At 42.2% G+C, this 17,521-nt stretch overlaps 1 protein-coding gene across 1 annotated transcript in view; it reads left to right on the top strand.

The window, feature by feature from the left end:
- The window catches only part of DEUP1 (deuterosome assembly protein 1), a 55,516-nt gene that overhangs the window by 24,880 nt on the left and 13,115 nt on the right, over positions 1-17,521 (top strand). The window contains exons 6-8 of the mRNA XM_044442471.1: positions 3,560-3,705; positions 8,964-9,069; positions 9,606-9,803. Coding sequence (XP_044298406.1) covers positions 3,560-3,705; positions 8,964-9,069; positions 9,606-9,803 — 450 coding nt within the window. The remainder of the gene's footprint in view (positions 1-3,559; positions 3,706-8,963; positions 9,070-9,605; positions 9,804-17,521) is intronic.

Below are 17,521 nucleotides of genomic sequence, written 5' to 3'. Positions count from 1 at the left end.
AACTCCATGGCATAACTGCCATGGCACAGAGCCATAATCCCCTGACCTCCTGGAATCAGCCCACCAAGTAGGAGCAGAACCACTGCAGAGCAGTGCATCCAACTCCCCAACTCGGCCAGAAGGATACCATGGTTGATGGTATCAAAATCCACTGAGAGGTATAGGAGAACCAACAGGGACACACTTCCCTTGTCCCTTTCCCTGTACAGGTCATTGTACAGGGCAACCAAAGCAGTTTCAGTCCCGTAGCCAGGTCTGAGTCCAGTCTGAAATGGGTCCAGATGATCAGTTTCCTCCAAGGGAGCTTGGAGTTGCTTGACCACCACCCGCTCAAGCACCTTGCCCAAGAACGAGGTCTTAGCCACCAGTCTATAATTGGAGGCAATCTCTCAGCCCAGGTTTGCCCTCTTCAGGATGGGTCTGATCACCACATCCTTCAAGGGTGCCTGGACCCGACCCGACCCTCCCTTAGAGAGGCATTAACTACTTCCCAGGTAGACATACCGTTCTTGTCCCTTGAGCAGCCATGAAGGGCAAGGGTCAAGTAAACAGGTGGTTGGTTTTGTTGGACACCATAGCAGCTTTCATTACCACCAGCCATGGTATTCTCCGGGGGCAGCTGCCTGAGATGGAACTAGGAAGCACAGTTATATGGTAGCTCCACTCCTCCTTTGAGGATTGCTCTCAGAAGGTGAAGTTGGGGGATTCCTGTTGAATGCCAAGGGCATTGATCTCAGGTGTCCATCTTATCTCCCATCCTATTAAATATACACATTAAGCACTGGGAGAAATTTTCCAGAGTGTTGGGTGTCACCAATAGGCTCTCCTGTCTGTTTCCAAGGACACTAGTACTAAATTGGAGTCTGATCTCAGAAATGGAATGGATACAGACAAACAAATGGCTTAATCCAGACTAGACACAGGTGCTTCTTGTCAGTCAGGGAATAGGGACTTAACCTGTGCTGGATGAGGTTACATTACCCCTGAAGACTCAGGCTCATAGTTTGGGTATACTTCTGGATTCACCCTGAACCTGGATGCTCAGGTTTGTGCAGTGGCCAGAAGTATGCTTGCCAACTGCCCTTCGTGCACCAACTATCCCTGTTCTAAAATTTCCTCATCTGGGCATGATCGCACATACCTTAGTTGCAATCCCTTTAGATGACTGAAATTGTGTTCTGCATGGTTCTGCTGTTCCAGAATGCTGCAGTCAGGCTGTTGACCCTTATTATAACAACTTCACTGGCTATTGGTCTGTTTCTGGGAAAAATTTAAAATGCTGGTTATAACCAAGAAACCCGTGTGACTTGAGAGCAGGCTGCTTATAAGACCATATTCTCCCATACAAGCCTGCCTGCATCTTAAGATTTTCAGGAGACCTTTCAACACCACTGCCTTCAGAGGAACATTGGATGACAACATGAAAGAGGCCTTTTCAGGGGCTGCTCTAAAGCCATGGCACTCTTTGTCAAGGAAAGCTACATTTGTCCCATCCCTGATTCCTTCCACCAGCAGACAAAAGACCTTTTTATTCAAGCAGACCTTTCATAGATAAGCAGGTCTGTTGAACTGGGTGATGTATTTATTAAGTTTTGCTGTGTTTTTATTTTAATGCATTGTTTATTATTGTTTTAGTCTAGTTTTATTATTGTAAGCCACCTTGAGTGACATTTCTTGGTAGAAAGACAGAGTACAACTCAAAGAAATAAATAATGTATGTATGTAATTTCAAGTACAGTTAATATATTTATGTTTGGGAGGTGGGTTATCCATATTAAAGACTTTAAATTGCTGACGAGTTTTCCTCTCTTCCCAGAAAACCATGTAGTTCTGTGTGTATCAGCACACAAACCCTTTTGCAGTGAGGGCCTTGTGTCATTGATCACAATGAAGGAAGTGTGGTTCACAGCCAGGACTTGGGGCAAGTCAGATTCAGAGTATTCTGATCAAGCAAGAATCAGAAAAACAGGAAACAGAGCACTACAGAGAGCTCTGCCTGCTGGGGTTGGAAGCCAGGCAGGCATGTCTTTATGTTGATCCAACAATTAGCAGGGTATGACTGAGCCTTAAGTATGGTTATGGCTTTCTTTATGATCCACCTCCCTATTGCTTGTCTCCCTTAATGGGCCCTGGTCTATTTCAGGAACCTCAGGCTGCAGTGATATGGGATCATATTCTTCATGGCTGGGATCCTCAGAATTTACACATGGACATATGAGCTGGTCCCTGAGATTGTCTTGGAGAACTAAACCGTTAAACGGGTTACAGGGTTGATATGTGAACTGGGTATTGAATATAATGAGTGAGAAATAGCCTTTCCAAGAAACGTTTCAAAACACCAGATCCTAACTCTGGTTAACTCTGCCTTGATTGTGCCCATTGTCTGTGTATAGCAGACTTCTCTTGAAAATGGTGCTCCTGTGGTCATGACGTGTTTCTAATGTTATGGTGTGGTGTTTTAACAGCACAATCATGTGTGAATTGTCTTAAAAGCAAAGCCTGTTTTATTCAGTGCGATTTAATTCCAAGTGAATGTGCAAAATAAAATAATTTAAGTGCCATCTTGTGTGTGTTTAGACAGAAAAAAATTGCAATTTCCAGTATGTCCCAGCAAGCTGGCTGGGGCACACTGGGAATTGTAGCCCTTTTTTATCTAAATGTACATAGAATTGCACTTAAATTGTTTTATTTGCAAGTGACTTTTCTGCTGAGTGAGATTTGCAAGTGAAAAATCTTATCAGAAAAGGTGAAGAGTAGGATCAGATTTATTATTATTATTATTATTATTATTATTATTATTATTATTATAACATTTCTATGCCGCCCCTTGCCGAAACCTCGGGGCGGCTTACAACATGATAAAATACATTGAAATACAATAGTACATAATAAATTACCATTAAATATAAAAATACAAAAAATACATTGATTTACAAATACAAAATTAAAATTATCAGTATAAAATAAAAATATAGGAGGAGAAAGAGAAGGAAGAAGAAGTTGCCCAGGCCAGATCATATGTTTTAACAATTGAAATGATGTTTAAATAAAAAGGTCTTTACCTGGCGCCGAAAAACCAGTAACGACGGTGCCAGGCGGACCTCTTTGGGGAGTGAATTCCATAGGTTGGGCGCCACCGCAGAGAAAGCCCTCCTCCGGGTACTTACTCTCCTAATTTCTTTCATGGAGGGTTCCCGGAGAAGGGACTCTCCCGCAGATCTCAAAGGGCGGTCGGGCATATACGGACGTAAGCGCCCGTTCAGGTAGCCAGGACCCAAGCCGTTTAGGGCTTTGTAGGTCATAATCAACACCTTGAATTGGGCCCGGGCTTCAATGGGAAGCCAGTGAAGCTGATGGAGGACTGGAGTCATGTGAGCATAACGCCCCGTCCCCGTCAGCAACCTGGCAGCTCTATTTGTTTTCAAATAAATGAAGTGTTTTGCTTTCCATGGAATATCAGAATTAATGTACTCAGCAGAGTTCTTAATACTATAGTGCCATGGAGTATCAAGCTATCATTGAATAAGCTATTTTGAATGTACCCTTTGGATTTGTTTAGAATATTGAAGCCAGGCTTACAGAAGTGAAGAATGAACTACAGTCACGTGAGGATCTATTGAATATGGTAGAACTGGAATGCCAACAGTTGCGCAAAGAAGTAGCCAGAATTGAAGAGCATAAGAATAAGGAAGACAATCAAGTGAAGTATGTATTAGAAATATAGCTCCAGACTCTGGGAATTGATGACTTGGGAGTTCATGTATAATCAGCTTGGCAGTAAATCTCACTCAGTTCAGTGCTACTTACTCCTAAGTAATTGTGCATAGCATTCCACTCTTAGTTATCTTTTCTCTGCATTGGATAATCCAAAGTACAATTCAGGAAAATTTTAAGTGCAGAGTTAAAGATACTGAAATAAATAAAAGCACACTGCTTTCACTTCAGTGGGATTTTTATTTTGCTGAGCTGCATCTCTGGTATATTAAGCAATAGAATTTCAACCTATTTTCCATCTTTGAAACAATATTACGAATTGTATGAAAACTGGCAATAGCTAACAGAGGATGCACATGTTTTGAATGCAGATGGTTCCAGCTTCATTCTCTGGCCTCTCCCTTTCAACCCCCCCCCCCCATTTTAAAAGAAAGACTTACTTTTGACTGCTCCTGTAAGGGGGTTGGGTTGCATTTTTCCACTTTTCCGACATCTAGGATCTCAGGAAAAGGTGGAGGATACTGATCCTTAAAATCTAGAGGACCTTGCCATGTAGGAGATGATCTATTCACTCTGCTTTTGTAAGTAAGGAACTTTGTCCAGCTTTCCTTTCACTTGACTGCTTGCTATTTGACAGCTATAAAGTGAAACTAAACTAATGTATTTAAACCTGGCTTTATTGGTATCCATGGATGGTAGACACTGTCAAATTCATGTGTTTCACATTTTGGGGTGTCAGAACTGTGTGCATGCAAAACTCTGAACCACTGATCCCAATATGGAAAAACTTACTAAAACATTTCTGGATATTTCTAGTATACCAGCGATGGTCCTTCCAATGTGCCGCTTTGGCATTTTATAGGGAATGTCACTGATTGTCACTTTAGAGATTGCTGAAAGTGATCTCCGAAAAAGGGTGAACTTGCTGGTGACTTCAGAAGGGGTTGTGATTAAGGATGGGAAAAACCCTGTTGGAATTTGCCCTTCCAAGCCTCTTCTTGTGCTCAGCCCAGTCTTCCAAAGAGAGCCAAACCAAGAGGAAGTCCATGAACACTTCCCAAGCCCCAGTTGTGCAACTGACACCTTTCTGCTGTGTCAGCAGCAGCAGCCCAAAATGCCTGCACTAGCTAGCACGGAAGAGAGATGTTGCATGAACTGTGGTCAGCGGGGCAGCTTTTCTGGTGGGTGCTTGGTCTCAAAGCCCCTGCCAGGAAAGCAGCCTTTTTCCCAGATGATGCCTGCTCATGCATCAGAGCAACCACTCAAAACAGTGGCTGCAGAGGCTGCTTTCCTGGCAGGTGCCTCAGGACCCAACACCCCATGACTGGCCTTTGATACAAGGAGCAACCACTGTTTGAGGCATATCTGGGCACTGCTACTGGTCAAGGAAATTGCATTGCCGGTGGGCATCTTACAATCAGCCTTCTCCAGCACATGCTGGAGAACATGCTTGTGTAGTGCATGGGGCTCAGTTCCTAGCAAGCAGCCTGCAACACTGGGCACACTAGCCAGGAATTTAGACTCTGGGTCTTTGCAAAGTGGACTGGAGTCTGGGATGAGGGGACTGGTGTGCCAGGTTCAAATGGCAGGCCAAGACATTATGGTTACAATAGTCCCTAGAATAAGCCATGTGTTGGCAGGATGGTCCATTGCCCCTAAAACAAGCCACCTTGATGGGAGCATTCTGGGTTCTCACAACACAACAGCCTAGCCACCCACAAAGAGTTGCCATTCATGTGAACTCAGCATGTTACAAGAGCAAAATTTGTACTATTATGCTTGAAGTTTCTCCCTCGTGGCAAAATGCCCAGAGACATTTCTGTATTTGGATCATCGTAAGGAGTCAGTGTTGTCAAACACTAGTTGGAGCTCATGATCCAGCAAGCTGCTGACACATGAATCTCACAGTCATTGCTGCTTCTCCTCCTCTCAGAATAAATTATGGAGCAAGGAGAAGGCTCGGCAGCCATTGCTTGTCTTTCCCACTTCTGCTAACAATGCTGGAGAACTGTCCAGTGCAGAGAAAGTAAATGGATAAGGGCTTGCCTGAGGACTTCCCAAAAGCTAGAGTGGACGCTGACCAAAGCTTTCGGAACTGTACTGCAAAGCATCTTTATTTGAGCCAGATAGGCGTAACAAAGTGTGTAGCACAATCTTCTGCATGTCAGATACACAGTAAATCCTACTGTGCTTAGTGGGGCATACGATGCAGTCTTATGCATGTCCATTCAAAAGTAACTCTCACTTTGTCTAGAAGGGCTTTCTCCCTAACCAGTGTGCTCTAGAGCAGTAGTCTTCAGCCTTTTTACAGTTGGGGACCAGCAAAAATAGGAAAATTATTCCGGGGACCACTGAGGCAGAAATAAAAAGCATTATATAGACAATACAGTGTTTTCTGTATTAGTTTTTCAATACTGTACCGAAAAAAGAAAATTCTCTAAAATAACCAGAAACTGAGTAGTAAAAATGCTAATAAAAAAATAAAATATTGAAATTAAATGTAATCAAATACAACTGAAATTTTAGAGAGCAATATGTAATTCAAATAGGGCTACTGCAAAATCTGCTGCTGCTTCTTTTCAAGAATATTTGATCAAAAATTTACAGTCGCAAAATCCAAAATCAATATAAATGCAATACTGTACTTATAGCAAATACAAATTCAAATACAATATTAGCAGCAGAACAATGCAAAATCAAACAAAGTTACTTCATACAATAATATCCATAATGTTAAATATTGAAATACAACGACCCCCCCACTCAAACCCCCATACACCCCAGCACAGACTGGCTGAGAAAAGACTCTTGGCATAGTCCCGCTTCTGCTTTTCCCTTCCAGGTAGGAAACAGCAGAGAAAGGGAAAAGCCCAGAGGGTGGGCACGGCACGCTGCAGCTCCTGGCTGGCTCCCATGGAGCTGCCTCCCCGCTCCCCGTGAAAGAATCGGCAGCAAGAGCGCAGCGAGCCCCGGGCGCTGGCCCAGCCGAGCCAGATGTGACTGTTGTGCGTGCGCACAGCAGCGGCTCTTTCACGGGCCACCATTGCCCAGTGGTTGAAAACCACTGCTCTAGAGGGCAGCTTTTTCCCTGATAGGGAAAAAAATAAGCCTGCATTCTTGTCTATCACTAACTCCAATATTTTGTTTCCAAATGTAGACCGTTATAAGCCTAGACCGTTATAAGCCTAGTGAAGCCAAGTGATGACTGAAGCACACTTTATTCTGAATTAAGTTGGAGGTTCTTTTTTTTATTCCCAAAAGAGCACAATGACATAATCCACCCTCCGAGGGGCCCATCTCCTGTTGTTTCTGCATGAGTCCACTGACCTGAGCATAGCTCCTGTTCTGACTAGAAAGAGTACCTTTCAGGAACTTTTCTTTGTTTTCATTAATTTCATCCTCATGACATAGGAGCATATGCTGACACACTTTGGAATTTCCTTCCCTAGGCCAAAAACGATTTTTGCAGTGGTTTACAAATATTATGTAATATAATATGTACAAGTAAAAAATAAATGGCTATAAACTCTAATAAATAAAGTTTGCATTATAAACAGAGTAGATGCTGAATATTAACATTTACATCCCAAGTCAGATTTGTTTTCTCTTATAAGAAAATATTAGATGTACTTCTACATTATGGGTACAATCCCATGATAAATCACGAACTGAGAAGGAAGATTATGAGAAGAAATTTGAAGCACAGCGATTACTCTAGCTCTAAACATGTCTCCTTTAATCACAGAAACTGGAGATTTTAAGAATTCCCAGCATACTTGCCTATAAAGAAAGGTTACCTACGATTTCTAGCTTTCTGTGAAGTAGATACTGACTGGGTTTGCATGACACAAAGCCAGAGTGACTTAGCATGCTGTCTGAACCTCACTCAATGCCTGGGTGTCATAGAAGCCCACTTTAAGAGCCACCTGAACAAGGCATAGCTAATTTGCTTGACCCAGCCAAAGTGAGATGACAGATGACACAAGCTATGGTTGAGCAAAAAGTGTGCAGAAGGAACTCACTTGCCACTTGGCAAGCACAGCAGAAAGGCTGGCCCTTTTGGCCAAGCAGCTGGGGAGTGACTGCCATTGCCTGCCACCAGAGAAGTGCCATAGTGATATTTGGGTATGGCTGGCAGAGTTTTTCCTTCTTCCCATTGTGGCAGCAAGCATTTGGGCTCTTTGCAGCGTGTTTTTTTCTTTAAAAGGGAATTGAGATTGCAAAACTGAGCTGTCAAGCCCGTCCTCATGGTCCCAGTGTGAGCATCCCTGGGGACCCCCTCCAAGGACCCCATTGGTACATTGGAGGTGCTGCCTATTGTCTGGCATCACTTAAAAAAATTAGAAGTAGTGGAATCCTGGGCCCAATTAATTGAGTTCCTTCTATTCCCCCAAATAATTGAATTTCTTCCATTCCCCCCATCTGTGCAAACCATCCCATTCGCACAAATGGGGGAGCTGGGAATAAACAACGGGGTATCCATACTGCTAGCATGGGGAAACCTGCAAAACAGCAGCAGGGGGGATCACAGTGACGGGAGGCAGGGGTTTGTTGGCAGTGGAAGAACACCTGCAAAACTGAGGGGCAACAAGGGACAGCCGATCTTCTCCCAAAAGACCAGGAGTTCACACTTCAGAGAGGGCAGAAATTGCTGCTCTCCACAAAGCATAGTCTTGCTTTGCAAGGAGCTGCCTGGTCTTGACCTGTCAGAGCTGCCAGGTCCTTGCAAAATAGGCAAGGTAGGAATAGGGCAGTTTGTTATGGGGGGAGAGGGAATCTGAAAAGCAGTTATAAAGGGGAAACCACAGGCAGTCTCTCCAAGGTAGTGCTGGAGATCCTTCATTGGGATCATGGAGGAAGAACTGACAATTCATTTTTGCAATCTCAAAAAAAAAAACCCTTTTAAAAGTCAAGCTGTAGCCAGCCAATAATGGCTCATGATTAATATAGAGAGGTGTGGAAACCTCTATGCTCCTGTAATGTCTCCTGAAATCCCTGCAAGAGGTCCAAGGAGAGAAGAGGGGAGTGATTCCAGAGCCATGATGTGCCTAATCATATGTCAAGACATTAAATCTCATGGGGCAAAGAAGCCACAGTGTGTGCCAGATTAAGACAAAAGGCTTCATGTATTATGCAAACCCACCTAGTCTCTATCTTGATATTTTCTCTCCACATGAACTTTTTTCAATGTTTCGAAAAGTGAGAACCTGAGCTTGTAATATTTAAATTATTCTTTTTTTGAAAAAAAGGATTCAATCAGCTTATGCACAATGTCTTAAAGACTTGGAAGTAAAGAAAGCTCAGATACTTGTTTTGGAACAACAGCAGGAAAATCAACAAGAAGAACTGATCCAGGTATTTTCTATTACAAATATTTCTAATCATTATAAATCTTACTTTATGCAACACAAGGCAAAATTATGACCCTCCAGTCACAGGCAGGGCTGAAGCAGGATATAAGAGGCAAAATTATGGGAAGCAAGGTTCTGAAGGCATGTGAATGCAAAGCGGCCTTGCCTCTTGATGTCATGTGGTCCCTGGCAAGCATGTTGGGAGAATGATCCTGCAAGTGCATCCTCCATGAACCAGCTTTCTTGCATGCAGGCCTGTCCCATTGAAGAAGCTGCTTCACTTGCCCCACTCCTACTGAGAGGACATGGGGCAGGCAGAGCCAGGGCAACTGAGCTGAATGACTTCACCTCCACAGGTGAAGTGTCCTGGACTAAGCCGGTGGCTGGATGTTTGTTAAGACCTTTTAAAATCTCTTTACTATTGCTAGCATGGTTGGAAGGGTTGGTGCACTGGAAACAGACACCCAAAAAGTAGCTGAAAAATGATACAATTGGAAATGTTGGCTTTTTCTTTCCTTTTTTGGGCCACATTTGCTGCAGATAAGAGACCGCCTTTATCAGGAAGAACAGTCCCATTGCTCAGAGGTGGAGAGAATGAGGACAGAAATCTCTGACCTGATAGAAGAGCTTCATCAGAAGGAGATTACTATAGCAACTATCATGGAGAGAGCTGCTCTACTGGAAAGGCAGTTACAAATGAAGTTAGAGATAAAAGAGAAAATGTTAGGAAAACAACAGGTATGCAAACAGAATAAAAAGCGGCACAGGTCATTTGGTCATTACAAAGATTAGCACCGACTGACGTCTTAAGAAAGCTATTACCTCACAGAATATAGAATGGGAAACAACAACTGGACCAAGGCAGGAAATAAGACAATGTGGAACAACACAAATCTTACCAAATCATACAAGGCCAAAGTATCAGAACTTTATATTATTACAATACATGAAAAACTTTCCAACATTTTGTTCCTACATTTTATCCTATGACTTCTTTGTAACGTCTGTGTAATTCTCTTTTTCCTAACAAATATAAAGTTCTGAAAGTTCCCATTAAGGTTATTTTGTTACAACTCCCATATTGCTTGTTGTGAGCATTATGCTAATATGCAATTGTTAAAATGTTACCATTATTCCTGAAGTGCACCATTTGAAATCTGGGTGAGTATAGTATTGAATGTTTGTCACTTCTTTAAAAAGTGGAGGAAGGCTTGACAAAAAGCTCGTACTTCAAGGAGAAGACTTCTTGCCCAACATGGTGGTTTTCCATGCAGAGAAGGGTTATTTGACATTTCAGTGGAATTTCCCCAATGCACTCCAAAGTGCCACTAAAGTGCTATTTTGGCACATTTGAGGTGCCCCTTACAAGACAGGAGGTTCTACAGCCTAGCAGGATACCACACTGCAGGCAGTTGCATGAAAATGCAATGCAGAGGACTCCCAGCATTAGCAGCCACAAAGCACTGTGCAGCTATACAGTCTTTTTCCACTTCATGAATTTTCTTCATTAAGGAAGGAGGCAGAAGTAGTGGTAAATGTGCATACACAAAGAATGGTCCTGAGCAAAGGATAATGGTGTCTGGACCTTACCCTCCCCTCTTCCCCAGGAAACCTCTGTGAATGAAGCAGGGTGATGGCATCATCAAAGTCTTGTCTGGAAGCAACCTACCCAGCCCATTCACATTCACATTATTCCCACTCAGCAGAAGCAGCTCTCATGTGCAAGGGACCACCTGAATCCAGTTGTAAGAAAAGGATAGGAAATTAGGATGTAAAGGATTCAGGATAACTTCTTTATCTTCTTTAAACTGCATCAAATCTGTTCTTTATGTTTATCGTATGGATAAGGTGCTCTGTAAAGTAACAGCAGAATGGCTAGTCATGCTGTCTAGAAAAATTGCTGTTGCTTTGCATACCGCCCTATTTTGAGACATTACTTGATTAGAAAGTACCAAATGTTTGAGAATGAAGATGTTACATAAAGCTTTTCCACTAGATACTTTTATGCTGATTACTTTATGTCTTCCTGGAAAATATAAGGTGCAGCAATATGCTTCTTGATCTTGAAGCAATAAATTTGTTAGAATTATGTACTCCAGAGAGTAGTTTACAATGAATAGTAAGCCCTGTAACTGAAGTGTTTTGAAATCTCTGCTAAACTTACTCACATTCCATCTTTACTCACAGACCTCAGATCTGTGACTGCTGTCCACAGTTCAGTTAGGGCAACTAACATAAATGATACTTCACTTGCATGCATGTATAATGAAACAGTTGAATCACTTATTTGGGTATTTCTCCCCAAAATTTGGAATGTTGATTTTGTACTTTTCCAGTGGGAACTGGGAAAAAACGTGTTGCAAGGTAGGAGTGGGGAATAGGTATGTAAAGACTGAGTGAGTGGCTCCCTAAAGACCATAACACCATTACCATTTCTGCACAGGCCATTAAGTTCAACCATCCTGTAGCAGATAGGTGGGCAAAGGAAGTTTAGCACACATTGCAAAACCTGGTGCCCCTGCAGATTAACCTGGGCAACCCATACTCCAGTTCTGGTAGGAAAGATTTGAAGTATATGCAAGTGGGGTGAATTTAAGAAGATCCCTGCTGGATTAGACCAATTATCCATCTGTCCAAAATTCTCTTTCCCACTGTGGCTAATCAGCTGCCTCCTGAAAGCTCACAAGCAGTTGATGAAGGTAATAGCCCTCTTCCAGGATAGTTCCCCAGGGACTGGCACTCGAAGGCTGTCAAAGATGAGCTTTAGGCAGCTGTCAGAGGTACCAGGAAACAAACCAGAGAGTCAGAACCAAAGAGTGCATGGAATATAGCACAGCCACGAAGACCTTGTTGTTCAAACAAACTTCCATCCAAACTGAGAGCCTTTTACTGACCTATCTATACAGGAGGACCCAGTAGTCAGCCTGGATGTGTGGAGCCTCTCCAGAGTGTGGGACTTCATGATCAGGAAGATATTCCAAGCTACCATTTTGATAGCTTGCCACCTGCAGCCATCACACACAGAACCAAAGGTTCTCAGTGATACCCCATACGCCATTTTTAAAACGAAAGACAAATGGAAATGAGCACTTGTTTCAAAGGGGAAAATAAATAGCTTCAGTTCTGCTATCCCAAAACTGTTAGAAGTCAAACCCAGTTCATTGCTTGGCACCTGCCAGTCCTTCCCACCTTTCCCACAGTTCCCCAAAACTACTAAGCAGCAAGTGAGTGGAAATAAACAAGAACTTGTTTCCCTCTGGACCACACCAGAAGTGCATCCAGTTCAGCATTGTTCCTGTCACAGTAGCCAGCCAGATGGCATGAGGAAGCCATCTACTCCATACAATGCATAATTTTATCATATCCCCCATCCACTTTGTTCTCTCAGAAAACCAAGAAATCTAATCTGTTGCTCAATCTCTGCAGCAAAGACATCTGAGTATTGCTGATATAAATGCTTAGAAGGTTTATCTTAAAAGTAAAACAATTACTAAAATTCCCAGAGGCTTTGTGCATGCTTAGCAGTTGTCATTACAGAGGGTGTGGAAGAGCACTTTACTACTGAGTGTTTTCTGCCACCTCTCTTGCTCTTTTCTCTCTCCTTTTTGTAATTTAGTATTGCTATGGATTCAGCTATTAGATTTCTGTGATTAGGACTATTGTTCTGGGTTTGTTTGATCTAATTTTTGGTCAGAGTCTTGGACTTTACAAAGGAATTCTAATATTCAAGTAATGTTTCTCAATGAAAGCAAATATTTAGAAGAGAAGGAAGGCGGAGGCTATGCTGATGTAATCTAGAGGTACTTTTTCCTGAAAATTCACCCCAAAACTTGGAAAGACCCAGTCCATTCCAGTTTGGGGCAGATGGGTTTGAGCTAGAAATGTCCTGCATTGGACCACAAATGACAAACAGGAACGCTACAGATAAGTGCCTGCTGGACAAATAGCATAAGATGGCTCAAGGAAACAAGAAAAGCTGCAAATTGCAGAAGACAAGAATAACAACTTTGGACAGGGCTGGTCTCGTGAGTGCACATACTGCAGCTGGGGCTCACAGACAGCCCACTGGGCTTCCACCTCCTCTTCCTGATTGCAGGCTGCTCATTCATCTACCTGGTACTCTGGTCCAGGTAACCATGGTAGTCACAGGAGCACTGGCTTGCTGGCTTTCTGCCTGTCAAGCTAGCGAGTAGTAGCCAGGTTGAGAAAGAGGATGAGGAGCAATAGCATTTGGTGACAGTGGTGGTGTGAAAGAGGGCCCCATTAAAGGTGCCTTGTCCAAGGGCCCTCAAAAAACTGAATCCATACCTCCACTATGTTAGCCATAGCTTTGGTGATATAGTGAATAACGAGCCACAGCTTGAAAACTTACAGGGGGAAAACTATTTTCAGCATGTTAATACAAATGACTTGTATATTTCCAGCATTCCCTTCAGAACCATAAAAGCCAGAAGGGAAGAAAAGAAGGAAGAAAAATAGCTGTTCAAGCAGGTAGACTGCCACACAGAGAGTGTACATACGCTACAGCCTTAAATTGGACTGACAGCAGTTCCTTCATTTGAGGGAAGCTTCGGTGCAGCTGCTGCTCTCCGACCATATTTCAGCACCAAGAATTCCCAGCATTCTCGTCAAACTACCAGTCCCATGATTCTTTGGTAGAAGTCATGATGACCCTGTAAATCCAGAAAATATAGGCATGAACACTTACCCCTATATTTTCTGGAGATTTCAGAGAGCCAATTGTATGAGTTGCCAAACTACTCATTGTCAGTGAGTCTTCTCCAAAACAAACATTTAGATTGCTGTGCCCATTGTTTGAAATGGAATGCTGTACCCCAGAATAGAGGTTTTACTGGGCCAAACGAAACAGATTGCAGCTTTTCAAATTGGAAAAGAACTGTAGACTCTAAATAATAATACGCTTGTCCTTAACAACCAGTAATAAAACTTTGGACAGCATGCTTGCATTCATGTTTTTGCCTATCATTTGATAAAAGGACCATTGATCAGATAAGTGCAAGAAAACGCAGAAACAAAATGTTTTATCTGAACTGCTTTTTCCATTAAAATAACTAGTGTTGCTCTCATTCTGCAGGAAATGAAAAAAAGTGCAAGCCTACAAAGGTGAAGGCTTTACTTTAGAAATAAATGGGATTAAGGCTGCAATCCTAAACATACTTTCTAGATAATAAATTTTGTTGAAATCAGAGGGAGTTTACTTCTGAATAAACATGTTTAGCTTAAATGCAGTTATTCCAGTTTAAGTGTATACTATATTAGGCTGTTATTCCAAGGTTAGATCCACCATTTTTATCATAATCAAAGTATAATGGAGTATGTGGGAACAGAATTTTAGCTGTTTGCTTGCCTCTCACAGAGGTGAGAGCAGTTGATTATATTACAAAACAGATTATCAGTATGTCCAGTACTTTTATCCCACTCTATGAAAAATAATCCAATGGACTATTGATACTAAAAAAGAAGTATTTGACTAATATGTCTTCTGCCCACTCCAAGAAGCTATCAGTTGATGATGCTGAATTCTTTAATATAGGTCCCTCTCCTTTCTCTTTCACAGAACTACAGTTGCCAAGGTTCTCTATGATGATTACCTAAGGAGACCTCTCCCTAGACACAAAGGGTTTATGCAGTCACAGTGCTGTGAATCTCTGAAACATGATTAAGAGATTGGAAATGAGCCACAGATGGAAACATGCCTTCCTCCCATCCTCTTCCATCTCTTCACTGGGCATGTTTTCCTTACCCTTTCCCACAGAATCTAATTGTGGTCAAGCATTTCATCAGTGCCAGTATCAACTCCGGCTTAATGCTAAGTAGCTTTTCTTTGAACCAGAGTTTGCTAACCAACTTCAAGCCCTCATTTCATGTCTTATGCATAATGCGTGGCCCTCGGCTGTTGTGCTCTGTAACTTCCACGATCCTTCACCATCGGCTATGGTAGCTAAGGCTGGAGGGAGTTGCAGACTAAGGCATCTGTGGGAGCTGAAGGGCAGAACACTGAAAGGGCCACAAGTTGCTTACACCTGCTGCACCATTTTCATTGCCAGTTTAGTTGGAAACCATTTATTTATTTATTAATCCTCTTTTAATTGCACAGAGAACAAACCCCATAGTCTCATGCACTAAAGAAGGAATTATACCTGACTATAAGCCAAAGCCACGCTTGCCGTGTTTCACTCTCCTTGCTTAAAAAAAGAATGATTAAGACCTCACACCTAAATCCCACTATCCCTTCTGTTACTGCACCTGTGTCACTCATCTAGCAGAGTCTGAAATATAAACTGCTATAAATAAACAAGTAAGGTAATAGACATTATCTTGGAGCATGGTAATCTCCGGATATAGAACCAAATTCTGTAAAGTATTAAGCAGCTCGTTTTACATTCTAGTTACCCAGTAAAATAAGGTTGTTTTGAAGGCAGCATTCTCTCTGTCTGTTCAGGTTTGAATTCCTTCTTTTGTTACCTCAGCTAGTGGCACGCATGGAAGTTCCAGCTCCACTGGCCCATAATAGAAGGAGCCAGTGAATGTGAGGGAGCCAAGTGAGATGGGCGTTTCTTTGTGCAATGGAAGTAGCCAGTTAACACAGACATTCCTCCATGCAAGTGGATCAGTTTCTCCCACAGAAAAGAATGAAGGAGTCCTTGCCTACACAGGAGCTCTGTGTGTATTCCCTGCATAGAGTTAGGAGTATGTATACACTGGTGATTTCAGTGGGCCTTAAAGGTACAAAATGAAGCAGAGGGTGCATCCTTCGAATCTACAAGTAAAGCAAGCAATTTTTTCTATAATCCATTTGACTTCTGAAGTCAAGATTAGAACTGGATTTTAGTTCTTGTTGACTCCTTTCCCCTCTAGGCATCTTTTTCAATCCACAAAAATGCTGCTCCTGAGCCAGCCAACATGAAGTATTTTTAACAATTGAATGGGACTGGAGTAATTCCCCCCATGAGGAAAAGATAAAAATTTTGAGGCTTTTTAAGCTTTAAAAAAGACAAGAGGGGAAATGCATAGAACTGTACACAGTGATGCATGGTGTGGAAAAATGGACAGAGAAAAGTTGTAGCTGCTATTTTTGTCTCTCTCTCTCATAATACTAACACCCAAGATCTTCCAATGAAGCTGCACAATGGGAGACTGAGGAAAGATAATGTCAAAAGTGCAAAGGCTGTGGAATTAGTTACCACAAGATACAGTGATGAACATCAGCTCACACTGTTTGCGATTAGACAAATATTTCCTCCAGTATCAGTACTTTGTGCCCGTGAATACCACTCACCAGAGGAATGAGAAAGTGGGGTTGCTGTTGTCCTCATGTCCTATTTCCGGGCTTCTGATAAGGTGTCTGGCTGGGCAGCATGGGAGCAGAATGCTTGGACTGGATCAGTTTTTAGTGTAAACCAGCAAGTATGCACCTATGCTCTTAAATCATCTATTTTGATGGGAAAGAGAGGCACGTAGTCACCCTTGAAACAGATCCACAGTGGAACACATTAGCCTTGACTAATATAGGTTTGAGGATTTCAGTGATTCTACTCTGACCTGGTTTGCCTGAGTGAGTTGTCAGTCTTGTTTGCTCAAGGTAGTCTGTCGTGATGTCCAAACCTTGCACAATTTCCTCAGCATGGGTTGTTAACCATGTACAAGCCACCTGAGGGCCCATGTCTTGCTGGGTTGTTCAGGCTGTCTGTTTTCAGAGTGGCTTGCTATGACATGTAAACCAGGCATGAGAGTCATTTCTGGTCATTTCACTTAAAGATACGCCCTCTGTGTTATACACTGAAATGATACCAGTCACTTTGTCATCTCCCAAAACTGCAACACTTTTAAAAATAAATCCTTGGGGAGATTTGCTCAAATTTAACATTTTTCCCACCTTCAGGAGACTTTTGTCTATTTAGTGTTTCATTTTTAACCTTTGGAGAGATTTGTGCGATTTAGCATTGTGTGTGTGCTATTTCCTCCCCAGAGAAATCTGTACAAATTCACACTATTGCACTTTTAAAAATTTGCACAAATCTCTCCAAAAAAATTTAAAAATGTATACAATTAGATTTCCACATATCTCCTCAAAGAGAAAAAAATTTCTAGTAAATATGTGGAAACCTGCCAGAAAATCTACAAAAGAAATTCTGTATCTGTGTTCATTAGCAGAGTGTGCAGGAGCAGGCAGGAAGACTAAGGGGAAAACATACTGTGGAAAGCTGCAAAGCACCTAATCATCTGCCAGGAATAATGCCGTTATTGACTGAATGGCCCATCAACCATGACTGATTTTCAAGGTGTCCTGTTGTGATGTGTGAACAGCCCTGTAAGGATGCTTAAGTCTTAGAGGCCCATGTGTTTCTTCCATTTACATCAGCAGATCAAGCAGCCTTTTAAAACATTGACTTACCAGAATATTTTAAAGATTATTTTTTCTCTTCAGTACTAGT

The sequence above is a fragment of the Varanus komodoensis genome, unplaced genomic scaffold (assembly GCF_004798865.1).
Source record: "Varanus komodoensis strain SLA01 unplaced genomic scaffold, ASM479886v1 scaffold4, whole genome shotgun sequence".
NCBI lineage: Eukaryota > Metazoa > Chordata > Lepidosauria > Squamata > Varanidae > Varanus > Varanus komodoensis.
The sequence above is the reverse complement of the archived record's forward strand: the minus strand, read 5'-3'. Positions and strand labels throughout refer to the sequence as shown.